The following is a 17,423-nucleotide window of genomic DNA, read 5'->3' on the forward strand; positions in this document are numbered from 1 at the left end:
TTTTGAAACCACTCTTGCACAAATCTTCAACAGGGATTAGACCTTGCCATTTTTAACAATTTCAAAATTTTTCGTGTTCCTCCGTGTTGAAATTTTTGGGTCGAGATGACACCGGACTTAGCTCTGGCCCACTTGTTTGAAGTCAGCCCTCGTGAACTGTTGTGATTATCACGAAATATTAAGTTATTTCCTCGCGGCGCCTACAGACTAGAGTTTGTTAGTAAATATGTGGTGGCAACAAGGAACAGGTGGTCTGGGAAACATGATTTATGTCTTGACACGCAAATATTTTTTTGAATAAATATTCAAAATGGCGGTGTCCAATCCCACTTAACTTAAGGGATTCTTGGCGGGGCACCCACTTGAAAGTGGCTAAAAATTACTGTTTATGTAGTTATAAGTGTTCAAGCTGCATACAAATGTAATGGCTGATGTCCTATTATTTTACCTAGTGATCTCTATAGTGCATCAAAGCTGTTCTAAACACTTTAGGAACCTTTCTAAAAATTTTTCTTTTGGCAAATAAGACGTTAAAATATGAAACATCTTGTCCTAAAATTTTTTTTACGATTGGGATAAGTGTGAGGCAAACTAATTTTGTGCGCTTTTGGATAAGAATGATTGTCACAAGATGAATCCAGGTACACGTTTTTATGGTTATCGTGACAAATATCTAGTACCATGGCATAAATTAGTTTACAGTATGTATAGCAATGAATAAAAATGTTAAATAAACTACTTTAAAAAATAGCTTCTAAAATTTGTAGTAAAAAACAAAAAAATAAATACATTATACTGTATACAAACCTGCATTCAGAACTTAACCGAGAAATTAACATTACAAAGATTTGTTAGGATAGCTACAGTGAAGTGGTTAAAGCGAAAAAAACACAGGAATATTAAATTATTATCACTGCCATTCTTGATTAAATAATTTTAAATAAATTTACAAATAGTAATTTAAGTAAAAGAGAGAGTATTACAACATATTTCTAAACAAGGCTAAACAAAAGAACTCTGTCATTATCTCACCTCGAACATAAATGTATCCACTTCTTCCTGCAAGTCTTCATCAGACATCTGAGCACCTTTGCTGTTGGCTTCTAAGAGCATATCTATAAAGGCTTTGCGCGTTTTCACACCTGGAAACCATAAAATACATGTGTTAATAAACAATTACAATACATTATATGTGCTATAAAATTATTATATATACAATTCACATTCGTACAACAGTGAGAAAACTAATTTCATACTGCATGACAACTTGCACTAGGATTACGATCTAGCCTCTCTGAGAGTGCTACTCTTTATTCTAGCCTCACATAGAGTGATGCTCTCCTTCTAGCCTTACACGAAGTGCTGCTCTACTTCTAGTCTCGCACAGGGTGCTGCTCTCCTTCTAGCCTTACAGAGAGTGCTGCTCTCCTTCTAGCCTTAAACTAGCCTCTCAGAGTTCTGCTCTCCTTCTAGCCTCGCAGAGGGTTCTGCTCTCCTTCTAGCCTCGCAGAGGATGCTGCTCTCCTTCTAGCCTCGCACAGGGTTCTGCTCTCCTTCTAGCCTCGCAGAGGGTTTGCTCTCCTTCTAGCCTCGCAGAGAGTGCTGCTCTCCTTCTAGCCTTACAGAGAGTGCTGCTCTCCTTCTAGCCTTACATTGGGCGCTACTCCTCTTATAGTCTCTCATAGGGTGATGTTCTCCTTGTAACCTCGCACATTGCTCTGTTCTTCTTTATCTAGCCTCGTGCAGGGCGCTGCTTAGCATCTCGCTCCAACGCTCATAAGTAGGGGCATGTAGAAAACGTATTCTGGATGACTGATCTTGCAGACCGCCGCCAATGATAAGGACATTCACTGGGCATACCTTATTGAAGTCTAACGAGCTTTCGCGAAAATACTTGCCTCTAATCATCAACGTCCATCAGCATTATCAATAAACACTGCTGACATAACTGGACGGTCTAGCCCTTGAAATCTGTGAATACCGCCTCGGGCATTATCGGATCTCTTCGGCTCAGGAATCACACGCTAAGTTCATTTGGGAGTGTTTGCTCACGTCCAGACGTTACGGACGTTACAGGCGCCAAGTTTGAATGATCAAATATAGAGATTTTACCGTTACTTTTGGCTTTTAAAGTTTTTTTCCTAGGATTATGTTTAAAAATATGTATATAAAGCGTCAGTTTTTGCGACGTAATATAAAAAAATATAAAATTGAGAACTTAATGTCAGTCATTTCGAGTGACGGATGATTGGATTCAGATAGTGACAGAAAGAACCTAGTGAAAGATTGGGCTTTTTAGATCGCATAAAAATTTCAAATTAATAAAAAAAAATCCAGAAGAGCGACGTTTACGTGTTCACGGGTGTGAACAAGTGAAGGTGGCATGGACGTGTAGTGGATGTGGTAAAACTCACCTAGATCTTGGTTTTCTTCGGCTGCACTACATTTGTCTGCTCCGGATGTTGCAAACTCGGACTTTCTACGATTAAGTACCTTGAAATAGAAATACAAAAAAAAAATGTATCACTGTCTCAAACGAAAATATAAGTTTGTCAGTTGTTAATATTAATGAGTGATTCCGACTGTTAATAGAAAGGTATTTTTACACCGTACATAGACATTAAGTACGAAAAAATTTAGTCCTCCTTCTATGTCTGCTACAAGGACTATGAAACATGCAAATTTTATTTAATAAATGTTTACAATCATAACAATTTGATTTAAATGTTTTAAAACGTAGATAGTAAACATTTTACAGTATTAAAATATGTATCAAATCATTTTATCAATTTTATATTATTTAAAAAAGTTAATTTATTTTTGTTTGAACCTATTTTATTCGTAAAATTAAAAGTTCTATAATTCAATGAATAAATAAGTATATGTTTACACTTAACAGTTACCTGTACAAGAATTATCTCATACGAATTTAATTACTAACATATATGTGGCAAAATTCATACTAGAAATTGGATATAAATTTATAATGGAACTAGCGATTCAACAATTACAATAATCATAACGATTTTTATAAAATTAGCAATTATTTTTCAGTTTTTATACACATGATTGTTGTTTACAAATTATTTCTCTTAACTAAAAAAAAAAGGGAAAAATTTTGAACTACAAGCTCATTGGTTTTCTTGAAGTGTATTGTACTTTACGAAAATTCAGAAATGTAGTAGTCTACACGTAACTTTTTTAAAAGGAAATTTAATTTACATTTAACTGCAATCAATTAAAAAAAATAAAATAAATACATTGGCATGTCAAAAAATTTCGCAGGTTTTCACGTCTATTGTCTGAAGTAGCAGTAACTGCTCCCTGATGATGGCGACTGCAATGTTGACCGAAAAGTCGGTGAATTATTCGCCAAGGACGCGGCTACAACCCAGAAGCCAAGCTACTTGTCGCCATATTTTACGTGGTTAAAAATATTTACTATTCTGGCATATGGCATTTTCTTATTTTTTCCATTAATTTTTGCATGCCTTGTGTTCTTAGTGATAGGCCTGTAAAGCATTCCTGCGTGTTCTTCCCTGGATAAGCGACTTGTGGGCGCCAGGGGTTGCCAATCACCGCATGGACTCTACGTGAAGCCGTTTGTTCCTGTCCAGCGAATGGCCAATGATAATTGGCCACGGTTCCCCATATTGTCGTATTACGATATTTGCTTCAACTAACGTCACAGCATGCCATGTCCTGACAATTTTTAGGCAATTAGGCGAGCGAAAATTATATATATACACACATACATACATACATACAGTAAACTCCCTATTATCCGCGGGCGGATGATCCACGGTGCGGATTATTCGCGCATGCAACGAAAAAATACATCACTTATGTAAATCTGTATTTTATTACAAGTCAGCAAATTTGAACTCTACTGACGAGTGTATTGTGTGCAGTATACAGTAAAACGCCGCAGGCCTTCTCGGAACTCACGCAGTGTCTAATGAAGTCTCTGAGTACGTACAGTACAGTAGCATCCTTGCTAGGAAGCGAGTACCGAGCACTTTTATGTTTGCATTACTGAAATGCATTGTATGTTAATTATTCAGTAAAATACTAAAATTTTTAGCATCATTTAAATTTTTTTTTACTGTTAATTGTAACTTTTACTGTACATGCATTTTTTAGATTTTTAAGTTGAAATTAGAGCTTCTTTTTTTTGTTTCCCATTTTCAGCTCTTTTGCGGATTATCCGCCATTTTCACTATCCGCGGTGGCCCTGCCACTTAATTTCGCGGATAATCGGGAGTGTACTGTATATACATATTTTTCCTGCCACCTGAGTGTGAAACTGGATGAGGACAACGCGTGGGGGAGATCTGGTCGAAACACATAAAAACCGGCACAATGACTCCTGGTATTTGAGTGCGATACGAGCGAATGGAAAAAAAAAAAAAATGGTAGTCTGTAAAGTCAGGTTACGCACGATAGTTTAACGTGACAACGTCATAACAAAACATTGATGAAATTATTGCGTACTTTTATGAATAAAATTGAATCATTTTTATTGAATTATCACTATTTTGTATGGATACAAAGAAGGAGTGAAATGAAATCTACAATTTAATTGACAAATTTACTTTTATTTGCACTCATTAATTCAAATATGTTCATTACTTTAACGAAGAGATTATTTTAACAATAACTTTTATACATGTTTGCTATTTAACTTATTCCAATCTGTGTTATTCTGTTAAGGATAGGACGATGATAGGAAAAGTAGGAAACGAATGGGAGTGTTTCAAGTTTAATGTGCCTCGAAAAAGTCAAATCGATGGTTGTTCCAATCGAGTGGAAGAGAGATAGATGCGGCGCAAGCGTACAATGAGCGTAACGGTACAATGAGCGTAACGGGACAATGAGCGTAACGGGACAATGAGCGTAACGGGACAATGAGCGTAACGAGACAATGAGCGTAACGGGACAATGAGTCATTATTTTCGTGCGTGCAGCCGGCGTTCATCGATTTATTAGACGTTGTCACATCAAAATCGAACTGAAGGCTGTTGAGCCTTGCCTGGTTCGTGAAGCCATGGAGGACCTTCAGCGCCTTGCTCTGCGCCGAACACTGCGTCGCCATGGAGAACAGGAAGTCGGGCTGAAGCCAGGGCAAAAGGGACCTGTTCATCACCACTGCGGACATGCTGCAAAGAACAGCCGCAGCACACACTTACCATGTGAACAACACGACAACTGTGCGCACGCAGCACAAACCTGATAAATAGAGACCGGAAAAATTCGCGGGTTCAATGACCTGTAGGATGAACTCCATAGTTCTACGTACACCCGGTCAAATGCCACCCACTCATTGGCTGCCGTTCTTGTGAGACGTCCCCAGCGTAGCAGCCTGTGATTCGATAAAGCTTTGGTCGGGTGTTTCTCATTTGGCCCAGAGTCATCCAGGTGAGTTGTGAACCAATAACAGAGGCAGCACTGAGGTATAACGATTTGTATTTTAGCCTATCGCGAAATGAATTCGCGAATTTTTCCGGTCTCTACTGATAAAACGTCTGAAACACACCAACTTTAATGCGTGGATTCTACAATGAACTAGCTGCAGTGCCCGTTGTTGCCCGGGCCACAGTAAGCTTCTGTTCGCATCCCGCGGGCCTCGAAAGCACTCCAGGCTAAACGCTGGGTTCACGACCCCCACATTCGATTACTGGCCCCGGACCCAGAATTGGATACGCCCCTCCCACCTCCACATTTTTAAAGTCACGTGCTACATTACAATTGCATAGTTTTTTTTCTTACCTACACTCTTTTTAAACTGTTATTTAACCTGAGAATACAGGGTATAATAATGCTTAATATTTTATAAGTCCAAACTAAGCTTTATTTATAAAATATTCAATATGTTTTTCTAGTTTTTTAAAAATTATAATAGTTAAAAATTTAAAAATAAACAGGGCTGGGCGAGGTCCATGGACCCAGGGGTCCACATAGCCCCACCCTTGTGGGAGCCATGGCTGGGATGACATCGTAGCCCAGAGCCAGTCTTTCTTGTGCCCCCTTGACTGTGATGTGCAACTTGTCGGGTCTCCTCTTTGATGACCTCACGACCCACAATACGTTTAGTCAGCAGCCCCCCTCCCCTTTTCCCTTAACCATGACAGGCTTCACTTCACCAATGGCGGGAATTGTGATTAGTGTGCCCCTCACCACTCCAGGACTTCCAACAGCAATAAACACACCATACATGATTTGTTTTGCATGCGAGTACATTTTTTATTTCACGTGCTATATTCATAGACATAAGGTTCAATGGATGAAACACACGTATAGCATGATAACGTTAGTGTTAAATTAATATATTGAAGAAAATTATTTGACAAAGCCCGGAAATTTAAACTTACTTTTAATTTTGCATCAATTAAATCTTATAAATATCCAAGGTCAAATGAAAAAAAAGTTATTTTAAGTATGAATAACAAGACAATTATGTAAGCTGTACATCCCCGTTTTTTTATTGTATTAAGTTCTGAAACATCTGGACGAATGGGGGCCATCAGCATGGGTGCTTTGATGAAGGCAGTTTTCAAAGCTCTCAGACCGATTTTTCGTCACACTTCTAGGGGGTTTGGCTGTGATTATCTCCCGGATTCACGACTTCAGTTCTTCCAAAGTGTAGCACCGTCGAAAAGTTAAAAAGTCTGTAAAATGTGATAAAAGCGAAAAATATATATAAAAAAAATCCTAAACCCCCGGATTTTGACCTGATTTTCGACAAGGGATTTTTCTAAGATACTGCCAATCTAGGTTAAAAATTAGTAAAATAGTTAATACTGTAAATTTATTTACCCTTTGGCTTTGTGAACGATAGGTTCTCGTCATCCGCCACAGATGGCAGCACCGTGGTTTCACTCATTCACGGGGTCGAGCCTGCCAAATGCCACGTACCAATTCCATAATTCCAGGTGTGGAGATGGAGAAGGGTTCATTCGGTTGTCCCTCCAGTTTTTAATTTTTTTTTGTTCTATGGGAGTTATAAATGGTTTGGTGGAGAGGGTGGAGGTGGGAGGGGTAAGGACTCCTGTGTAGGACCTTTGAATATGTATACTGTATAGAAGTCGCCAGCCCAGGTTAAAATTTCTAATACGGTTTTGAGGTAGTTGGTTAATTCACCGCCGCAATCGCCACACATCTCTAGGGCATCGACTTGTGGTGGTCCCTAGCGGACAAGTGTCGAACTCTTCAAACACCCCTTCCCCCTCCCGTTGAACGAACTCGAGCTGCAGTGAATGATTGATTGGGGGGTTGCGGGGAATGACAGCGGGCGACAGCGCTGCGCTCTAACGTGCAAATAACAACCTAAGACGATACAGGGCGTTACGGCAGCGCACTGCAGCGGTGAAGTTCCCAAGCTGCTCATCATGCGCTCCTGAAAAACGTAGAGTAAATCCTATCCACTCGCGACTTCTATACAGTATATATATTCAAAGGTAGGACCGCCATTAATCCCCTGCCTGTCTCGTTCCCCTCCTCGACCGCGACTCATGACGTCACGACCATGGCCCCCACAAGGGCGGGGCTTGGTGGACCCCTGTGTCCAGGGCCCAGCCCTGTTCATTTTTAAATGTTTAACTATTATAATTTTTTTTACAAACTAAAAAAAAAAAAAAACGAATATTTTATAAATAAAGCTTAGTTTGGACTTACAAAAAATAGTAACCATAATTATACCCTGTATTTCCAGGTTAAATAGCATTCTGAAAAGAGTGTTGGTATAAGGAAATAACCATGCAATTATAATGTAGCGCGTGACTGAATAATTGACGATGGCGGGGAGGGGTGGGGGGGGGGGCAGCACGGGGACTCGACTTACCTCCTCGTCGCGCGCACGTACTCTCCGTCCTGGTCGTCCATCGCGTTCACGCTGGTTCTCATGGCCGTCTCTGTGGGCAAACAGGGGAAGGAACAAAAACAAACAATTAAAACACGCTGGGGTTTTGGAGGTTATACATCTTCCGGCTCCCGACATCCCAGCGAGATGAAACACACACAAGATTTTGTAATTGTTACCACAAGCTTTTTAAAACACACAAAAAAAAAAAAATTTCATCAAAAATCTGTCCAGTAGTTTTTTTTCCCCCGCGATACTCGGAACAAACCGACAAACAAATATTTATTTAATAATAAAAAAAATATATATATAATGATACCAAATTTTCATGGTTTAACTAGGCAGGTATTATTATTTTTAATTTATTTATTTTTGCTAAAAAGGGATAAATACTTTTGAGTTATTACTGCATGTGATGATGGTAGTTCAGGTTGATTCGAATCCAACCAAAAAGGGGGTTGTCTGTAAAGTCGATTTACGGACGATAATTATACGCGATAACGTCATATCAATTTTTTTTTTTAAATTGCTGCTTTCAAAAAGTCCGTCTTAACCTGTTTGATATTATAGAAGATTTTATCGCACGGTGGTTGGCCGGTTCTTGCACGCTATGCTCAGGCGGAACGTGACAATGAGTCATGCTTTTTCGTGCGTGCAGGCCGGTGTTTATTGTGTTATAAGACGTTATCACGTTAAAAACTAAGTGTGTTGGGGAGGGTTCCGGGTTAGGGAGGGAGACTAAGTGCGTCTCAGGCCGAAGCCCATACGCTCTAAACACGCAGGGTATTAGCCATGCAGGAGGGGTAGCATGCACCATGTTGCTAGAGAAGCCTAAGATGTCCATCAAGTTCTGTCCCTGCCCGAACACGCCCGAATATTCACTTTCGGCCAACCTCGGGATTTGTTTTATTTTTGCGCAGGAAAAATGAATTCAAATATTAAGAGTGGTCGGTTATGTTAGCTACATTAAAACACTATGGACGGTTAGTTAGGTTGATATAGCTACATTAAAATAAACAGCGAAATATAAATATATATATATATAAATAAACCCGAGGTTGGCCGAAGGTGAATATTCGGGCGTGTTCGGGCAGACTTAGAAACACACAACTTCGAAACACATAACTTAGTATTTTCTAAGTTATTGAAGTTCTAAGTTATGAGTTTCTACGTTATGACGTTTCTAAATTGTGTGGTTCTGCGTTGTGTGTTTCTAAATTACGTGTTTCTAAGTTATGACAGTTCTAAGTTGTGTGTTTCTAAGTTATGGCAGTTCTTAGTTATGAGTTTCTACGTTATGACGTTTCTAAGTTGTGTGGTTCTGCGCTGTGTGTTTCTAAGTTACGTGTGTCTAAGTTATGACAGTTCTAAGTTGTGTGTTTCTAAGTTGCGATAGTTCTAAGTCATGAGTTTCTACGTTATGAAGTTTCTAAGTTGTGTGGTTCTGCGTTGTGTTTTTCTAAGTGTTGTGGTTCTGCGTTGTGTTTTTCTAAGTTGTGTGTTTCTAAGTTACGTGGATTTTTCCAAGTTTTATAAGCTATGACAGTTCTAAGTTATGTGGTGTTCCGCGACGCACCGCAGATGACGTCCAGCGAGCAGAGGGTGACGTAGGGCTGGATGTCGAAGGGCCCTCCGCCGACGTGCCTGGCCAGCTTGTCCACCAGCTTGCGGGCCTTGGAGTTCATCGTGTCCACGAACCCCTCCAGCATGTTGAAGTGCAGCGTGGGCGTGATGATCTTCCTGTGCTTCCTCCACTTGGCGCCTGCGCGGGAAGCAATCTCCGATGTCGCTCGTGCACGGCGTGATGCACGGACAATAATCATGACCCACTCCAGGGGCGTAGCCAGGGGGGGGGGGATTAGAGGTTCAACCTCCCCCCCCCCCTCCTTTCCCCAAATCTTCAATTAATTTCTTATTCATAACTCAAACAAATTTCACATTAAAATTAATAAAAAAAATTACCATTACAATATTTAAATTTAAGTACCGAAAACTGATAAAAATAGCACTATTTTACACCTTAAAATACAAATTTTCCCGGGGGAGGACCCCCGGACCACGCTTTAATACGGGGGGGGGGGGGGGAATGGGGCATGCTTCTTAACGCCCCCCATACACAAATCCTGGCTACGCCACTGACCCACTCTCACTTTTCATTTAATTAAATGTCACAATATTTAGTAGGATTGGTTTATATCGCGCCAAAGACAAACTGAAAAAAAAAAAAAAAAAAAGAGTTCGCACATAAGCGAAATGGTTTTCTTTACAATGTGCGAACTTTTTTCTTTCAGTTTGTATTTGGCGCGATATAAACAAAACCTATTAAATACATATTGATAAATTGTATAAATTGACAAAAATCTTATTTTGCAAATTGAATAATGGAATAATCTTATCAAATTAGTGTATTGTCATCGGTCCTCGATTAAATCTACAAAGTTTGAATGAAATATGGCCGTTTAAAGTGGGTCAAAATCGCACCCAAAGGAGTCGGTTACAAACATACAAACATACAGGTGAAGCTAATATAAAGCGTGTAAAAATAACTCAGTTGGTTGATACTATTATTTTCTCGTTGTTGAAGATCTGGCAACGAAGCACGCCAAAACAAAGCCAGTGTTTAGTGTGCAGAGATCGTGCATCGGAAAGAGAGAGAGAGAGAGAGAGAGAGAGAGAGAGAGTAAAAGCCCATTCAAATGCACACTGCACAATAAAACCCCTTACACCTCACCCCCCCCCCCCCCCCCCCCCAATCACCGCAACAGTCCAGCACCCAGTTGGGACTCCTCAACACGAACTGATTGAACTGAAATCTTCCCACACACGGATCAGTCTTGCGGTTGCTGTTGCTGTTTGAACGTATTGTCTCATCCCTAGAATATGGAACTTCGAAAGTTGCAACTGCAGTAGCACTTTATGTTAGAAATTAAAAAAATAAATAAATAGAAAAGCAACCAAAGAGTATGAACAAAGATGTCTGCCACGACACTCAGATGATGGACTGACAGTTTGGACTGGCGAGTTGCCGTTCCCGCGCACGGCAGTTCAGACTGAGAGCTCCAGATCCCGCGGTCCGATCTGATGGGAAGCCATCATCAGTTCGTCAGGCCACCAGTAAAGACTGTTCAACCCACCGTCCCTGCTCACACGCGGCAGTTCTGACTGATGGTGTGTGCGGGTGTGTGTGTGTGTGTGGGGGGGGGGGGGGGGGGGGGTCGGGGTCCTGGATGACTGATGGGTAGCAGTGTGCTGAAGCATGTCCGGCAATTTGTATAAGGGTATATTGTCGCGGGTTGAAATTTTGCAGGGTTGTTGAAATCAAATTTAGGGACTTTACTGACGGGACTCTGGGCTGGCTGCTCTGTTCACTCGTCAGCGCAAGTGGCGTGACCATGTAATTGGGGCACGGGGCCGGCGCGGCGCGCTGCGGGCTTGCAGAATTTTGTTTGTTTGTTTGGCCGCGCGCTGGCGCAGCCACGGGCCGCAGTTACTGGGGCGCGCTGTCGTAACAAGCCGCGCGGTGTGGCCTGCACATTGGGGTAGAGGGGGGGTAGTCTTCCCAGATGTTCTAGTTAGTTGTTTAGTAAATTTGACTTCAATAACGAGCTTTTGTTATGGTAGGCGCGGCAGGGCGCGCGAATTGAAGCGCAAGTGAGTGGTGACTCGGGGCTCACTCAGGCGGAGGCTATGCGTCTCACCTGTGGTCACGAGTTGTTAGTTCGTTCGTGATGTAGGAATTCAAGCTTTCGGGCGGAAGCTATGGCCGACGCCAGAGGCCACGAGTCGTTTAATTTAAGTTAGGTCATAATGTAGTCATCTTCAAGCTTTCGGGCGGAGGCAATGGCCCTTGTCACTAGTCGTTTAGTTATAATTTTTTAAAATGTAATGTTCGTTCGGATTTTAAGGGCAGGAGAGGCCCCTACGTTAGTTTTAAGTAATCGATCAAGAAAGGCTTTTCGGAAAATGTGAGTATGGACTTATCTTTGTTTTAATTTTAAGTATTAATTATGATTTGAGGTATTCGGAAGGACTAGGGAAGTGTTTAGTGAAGTTCTCTCATTCTCTCTCTTGTAAGGTCGTTCAATCGTTAAGGAAGTAAAGAGATTATTGTTTTAAATTGTAATCCCGCTATTTAAATGTTCTTTAAAATGATGTTGAGTATTTGACTTTAAGAATAAAATAATTTTAATTAAGTATTATGTTATTTTGCAAAATCTCCTTAGTTCAGCTCTCACCAGACATCCTGTACGGGATGACGAACCTATGATCCTAGGTACAGTAAAGTATTTTATGAAGTTAAGACTAGTTGATGCCAAGCGAGTTGTTTCTATGTAAAGAGCTACGATTCTCGCCCCCCCCCCTCTGAAGGTGGATCGTGACAGAAATGGTAGAGTTCGCCGGATAGGTTCTATTTCTGGAGAGAGAGAGAGGTAGATTTTTATGTTTATTATTAAGTTAGTTTCAGCTTCTGATAGCAGGTTATTAAGAGTTTACTTGAGGAGAGGATTACGGAATTTTAGTCTATAGTGGAGGAAGTCTTTGAGATTTTTTTTTTGACGTAACAGATGTTTATTTGAGGATACTTGTAAGGATAAAGTTTATAGTGATAAGTTGTTTTAAGTCGTTGAATTTATTGTAGATTTATATCGGGGATTATTACGTGAGGAGAATACGTTATAAGTTAAATGCTTATTAGAGATAATGCAAGTGGTTTAATTTAATTGAAGTTCATTTTAAGATTGTAGGTTAAGAGAATTATAATTTAAAATAAAGTTTTTTGTCGTAAATAGGAATTATTTTCAAGAGAAGTTTGTTTTGTTTTCGTGCGCGTAGGAGACGAGACGTACGAATTAAATCAGTCGAGGAAAGGATAAACGTTAGAAAGGAATTAAAGAGAAAACGAGAGTTTATGTAAAAGAGAGTTATAGAATTTATAGTGATGTTTTGTTTTAATTAGAAAAATGTTGAGAGTTGTTTCAGAACGACACGTCAGTGGACGTGGCAGAATGAACACGTGACGGGGAGGTGCTGAGACCTAGCGGAGAACGGAGGAACCGCAAGCGAGGGTTGGCGCACCTGATGGAATTCGGTGACGTCACGGGCTCATACGGAGACGTGGACAGGCCGTGACCTTGTTTTGATCAGCTGTACGGTAACTTAACGATAAGAAAATAGACTATTGGTTAAATAAATTTAAATTTAAGTGTGTTTTAGGAGAAGAGGAACTTTCAGTATGTAAGTAATTTAATTTAAGAAGTGTATGATGTATAGGCTAGAAGTGTTTCGTTGTAAGTTGTTTATGTTTTTGTTAGTTAAATTCTACCTCGGTTTTAAAAATATTTTTTTGGGATTTGTAAACATTATTAAGGAGGTACACTATAAAATCGATAAGCATTGAGAAAACTGGGAAGGCTAGATTTTGTGTGTAGAGGGAATTTACTCCAAAAGAACAGAGAGACAAAATTAATGTTTTCATTAGGGCGAGGGACCCTAAGGTGAGGCGTTGTGTCCCTGGGAAGAAAGGGAATTGTAGCGCAGACCATAGGAGATGGGCTGACTACGGAATTAAGGGTCAGGAGAATCCTGAGAGTTGTGAGTAGTTTGGGGCAGGAGTTCCCCATGGTAGTACCGAAGTGGCTATCCTGTATGGGATAGGGTACCATTTCAATGAAGTTTGTTGGTGGGGTTAGAGCCCCCTGTGTAGTGGGCCTATAGCAGATAGGCACTACAGTGAAATTTTTGGTTATTTTGTGAGGTAAATTCCATGGAGGTTAAGTAAGATTGGATTCAGTTAGGAAGGAGGGAAATGAGAAACATTGCTGTAGAGAGTTAGTGTACTTTCCTAATGTGAAATTGAATTTTACTAAATTAATTTAGGAGAAAGTTTTGTTCGGTAAATAAATAATAATGGAAGATAGCTAGATAATTAATTAATTTTTTTTGAGTAAGGTGTTTTAAGTAATGAAATAAAATAAGGTGAAGTAATTTGAATAATTGGGGAGGAGTTTCTTTAAGAGTTTAGATAATTGTTTTTGAATTTATTGAGATATTCAGCCAGTGAAGTTTGAGTGTGAGAGATACAGTGAGATTTTAAGGAAATCGGTTGTTTATTAATTAGGACAAATGAGATTTTATGATTAAGAGTCAGTAAGCATAGTTAAAATTTACGACATGATATTTGTTGACAGTTTACAGTTATTAAGGAGAAAACAGAGTAATCTATTTATTTTTATTTTAAGGGTTTGAAGATAAGATTATGAATTTTTTTTTTTGAAAGTTTCTTGGGCATGTTTGAATAATTTTTATTTGGATTTTAAGAAATTACAGAGAAAATTTAATTGATTTACATTAGTTTGGAAGTATGGAGGTTTAGTGTTCGATTAGCCCTAACTTGATGGTCGGATCCCAAAAGAATGCCGTAAAACCGATAGCCAATTGAGAGGAATGCGGTAGGCGCTTGTGTAGAGGGGTTGTGGGAAAACTCCTTGGGACTGATGGCAGATCAGGGGCCCTAAATAGTGTGTGATGCTGTAAAACCAGTGCAGGGAAAGCCTGGTATGCTTAAATTTTTGGGCACAGGTTAGGTAAACCTGGGGTTCCATGGGATTTAGTCATGTTAGCTGCTGTGAGACATTAAGATTTCCAGGCTCCATAGTAAATTCAATGTAAATTTTTGTTTTCTTAAAATAATAAATTTGTTTTTAATTTTTTTGAGATATTTGATTTGTAACAGTGAATACAGACCCCGAGGAATAAGAGTTGTCATGCTGTGAGAGGAGAAGGTGGTAGGCCTAAAAGGGTACAGGCACCACAGAGGTTATGTGCATTGCATAATTTAAATATAAGGAAACTTGAGAATTTGAAATTTTGTTGTTGGTTTGTACACCCATAAGAAGAGTATAGGCAGAATTTTTATTGTTATGAGATGTCTAATTTAATTGAAAAGAAGAAAGTTTAAAGATGCAAGGTAACATTATTATTGTAATAATTGAAAGAGATTAAGAGGTAGAGAGAAATAGGCAGTTTTTGTTTGTAAGTACTAAAGTTTACAAATAGAAATTTAGTAACTAAGAATGAATAATAAGTTAAGTCTAGTGTAAAAGTTTTTTTTAAGTTTGTTAAGTTAAGAGTCACAAGTAAATTTTTTTTTTAGAGAGAATGTCTTTGATAGGAAGTATTAGAAACTTATGGGAATTTTAGGGTAACATAAATAATGTAGGTAATGAATAATAAATAGATGGTAGGTCTTAAGTTAAGATTAACATTTGAAGCAGAATTTAATTAAGAAGAAGGAAAATAAATAGGCCTAATGAAAAGAACAAAAAAGGATTTTATGGTAAAGCATTTTTTTTAAGTAATAAACAATGAATAATAATGTTGTTTCAGGGTAATGTGTACTAATAATACAATTTTTTTTTAGGACCAAAGAACAGGAATTATGTAATTTAAATTAACATGTATTTTTGAAACTGTTACAGATTCCTTAAGATGAGCTGAGCAGCAGTCCAGTTTACAAGATGACAAGAGTTCGAGAGACAAGATACAAGATCACTGAAACAAGAGCCAAGACTGAAGATTCAAGAGAAGAGAAAGCTGGCAGCCATGGACTTACAAGTGGAGATTAATAAGGTCATGTAAAGTTTTATTTTTTTTTATGGAAGACAGTAACTGGAGTTTTTTTTTTGTTATAAACATTATTTACAGAACTTTTTAGGTTATAGTAATGTAATGGAACTAGTGAGTTGTGGTAGCTGTCAAAAAGAACTAATACCTTAAGTTTAATTTTTAAAGTTAATTTTCTTAATTTACAGAGGGATTAGTAGTTTTTTTTTAAACCTTATTTAGGTTGGAATTTAAATACAATAGCTTATTATAAATGTGTACGAACAGTTCAAGTTCACAGTACTGATAGGTAGGTCAGATGATCTTATTGATTTTGATGATTTGTTGTTTTGAGTTGATTTTTAAGTGTTGTGAATTAGACAATGAAATAGTTCTGAAAACTTAAATTATTTCAAGCTAAGAAATAGTAAAGTTAATTGTAACTCAAAGGACACCAGAATTTAATTTTTTTTTGAATTAGTAATGTTTGAAAATTTTATACTTTACAAGAAAGGTTATAAACAAACAGATCGGATGGAACAAGGATGCAGTAAATCACAATTTCATTTAGAATTATTGATTAGCTTTTGAGGTTATGAAGTAAAAGTAATTATAGTTTAAAAGTTTGAATAAAAAAAAATGTTTTTTTTTATTTGTTTGAAATAGAAAGTTTAAAAGTTAATTAGTCATGATCTAGGTGGGTGATGGGGTGGGAATTGGCCACTCTTTTTCCCTATAACCTCCCTAACATGGCCTTCTATTACAACTAACAGAAATAAAGAAGAAGAAAAATGAAGAATTATTAGTTAGAATGTTTCTTTCATGAAGATACCTGATGAACTTTTACTGTTTGGAAGAATAGAAGCAAGGTTAGTCAGATATTTTTACTCAGAAGAAGAAGAAGATAAAGCAGTTTTATGACTCGACAAGCCAGAGATTGGTGTTTCCCCTCTGCGCTTCTATTGACTACGTTGTTTACTCTCATGGGATAGCTGGTTCGGCACCATGGAGAGAGATTGGTGGGCATTGTGGTTGCCCCCAGAAGAAAAGAAGAGTAGAAAGGTTATGGGTGGGTCATGTGAACTGACCTTCAACCCAGGTACTTCGTGGGGACTATTTGCTGTATAGAGAAGATCAAGACTCAAGAGTTAGGGAAAATCATTTGAGGTCATGTTTCCCTTCCTTAAGTTTTTCCTATCAAATTATTTGCCTGATTAGATTATGCTAAGGGTGGGATACTTTATGTTAGCAGTTGAATTAATTAATTTTATTTTTTTTGTGTGTTTACATCCTTGCCCATCGATTGCAGTTTAGTAGTTAGTTTTGTATTTGTCAGGCGTGATGGTAATGCCTGTTGATGATGTTTCAGAATTGTAATCTGTTCGTGATGAGGATGGCACAACTCCGAAGCAGATGTGGGGAGAAGTTGTGAGCTGCCCTGGAAGCCAGTCCAGTAGCTGTTGGAGTTGAGTGGTGTTTGCTGATGGCCAGCCCAGGGAGCTACTCTTCTCGACAACACTGACTTCGAGGAGTTGCACCAACCTTCACGAGATAAGAGTTTAATTAATTGAAACACTGTAAGGACACTTAATTTTTTTTGAAGAACGAAAGAAGTATGGTAATAAACGGAAACTGAAAAAAAAAAAAATAATAATTATCAAGAATTTGCACATTGTTTAACGAATACTGAGAAACTAAGAACAGTAATTTAATTTGTAAAGAGAGCTTCACTAACAGAACAATTTTTTTAGAATTGAGAACTCGAGCCTCTGAAGGTTCCTGTGAGAACAAACCAGATAAAAGTTTTACATTTAATTTTATGAATACTTGTTGTTTTAAAATAAATCTTATGCAGAATCTAGATGTATGTTCAGACAGCAAGGAACTAAGAAAATTATTATTTTTGTGAAATGAGGAATTTATAGTTATGGTTTAATGGAAAAAGACAATTTGTAATTTTGAG

The 17,423-nt window shown here is 38.5% G+C and overlaps 2 protein-coding genes and 1 long non-coding RNA gene across 3 annotated transcripts in view; 1 reads left to right on the forward strand and 2 right to left on the reverse strand.

The window, feature by feature from the left end:
• The window catches only part of LOC134535078 (ATP synthase lipid-binding protein, mitochondrial), a 106,554-nt gene extending 105,276 nt beyond the window's left edge, over positions 1-1,278 (reverse strand). The window contains exon 1 of the mRNA XM_063373937.1: positions 1,268-1,278. The gene's annotated coding sequence lies outside the window, so the exon portion shown is untranslated. The remainder of the gene's footprint in view (positions 1-1,267) is intronic.
• LOC134535077 (cytochrome P450 4C1-like) overlaps positions 1-17,423 on the reverse strand; it is a 56,050-nt gene that overhangs the window by 8,889 nt on the left and 29,738 nt on the right. Inside the window, exons 5-9 of the mRNA XM_063373932.1 lie at positions 9,435-9,620; positions 7,841-7,910; positions 5,033-5,159; positions 2,415-2,493; positions 1,033-1,142 (exon numbers count right to left, since the gene is read on the reverse strand). Of these exons, the coding sequence (XP_063230002.1) occupies positions 1,033-1,142; positions 2,415-2,493; positions 5,033-5,159; positions 7,841-7,910; positions 9,435-9,620 (572 nt within the window). The remainder of the gene's footprint in view (positions 1-1,032; positions 1,143-2,414; positions 2,494-5,032; positions 5,160-7,840; positions 7,911-9,434; positions 9,621-17,423) is intronic.
• On the forward strand, positions 11,142-16,354 carry LOC134535080 (uncharacterized). Its single transcript, XR_010075573.1, has 2 exons — positions 11,142-13,093; positions 15,337-16,354. It is a non-coding gene; the product is annotated as an uncharacterized LOC134535080 (long non-coding RNA).

This window comes from Bacillus rossius, chromosome 8, assembly GCF_032445375.1.
Source record: "Bacillus rossius redtenbacheri isolate Brsri chromosome 8, Brsri_v3, whole genome shotgun sequence".
Lineage (NCBI taxonomy): Eukaryota > Metazoa > Arthropoda > Insecta > Phasmatodea > Bacillidae > Bacillus > Bacillus rossius.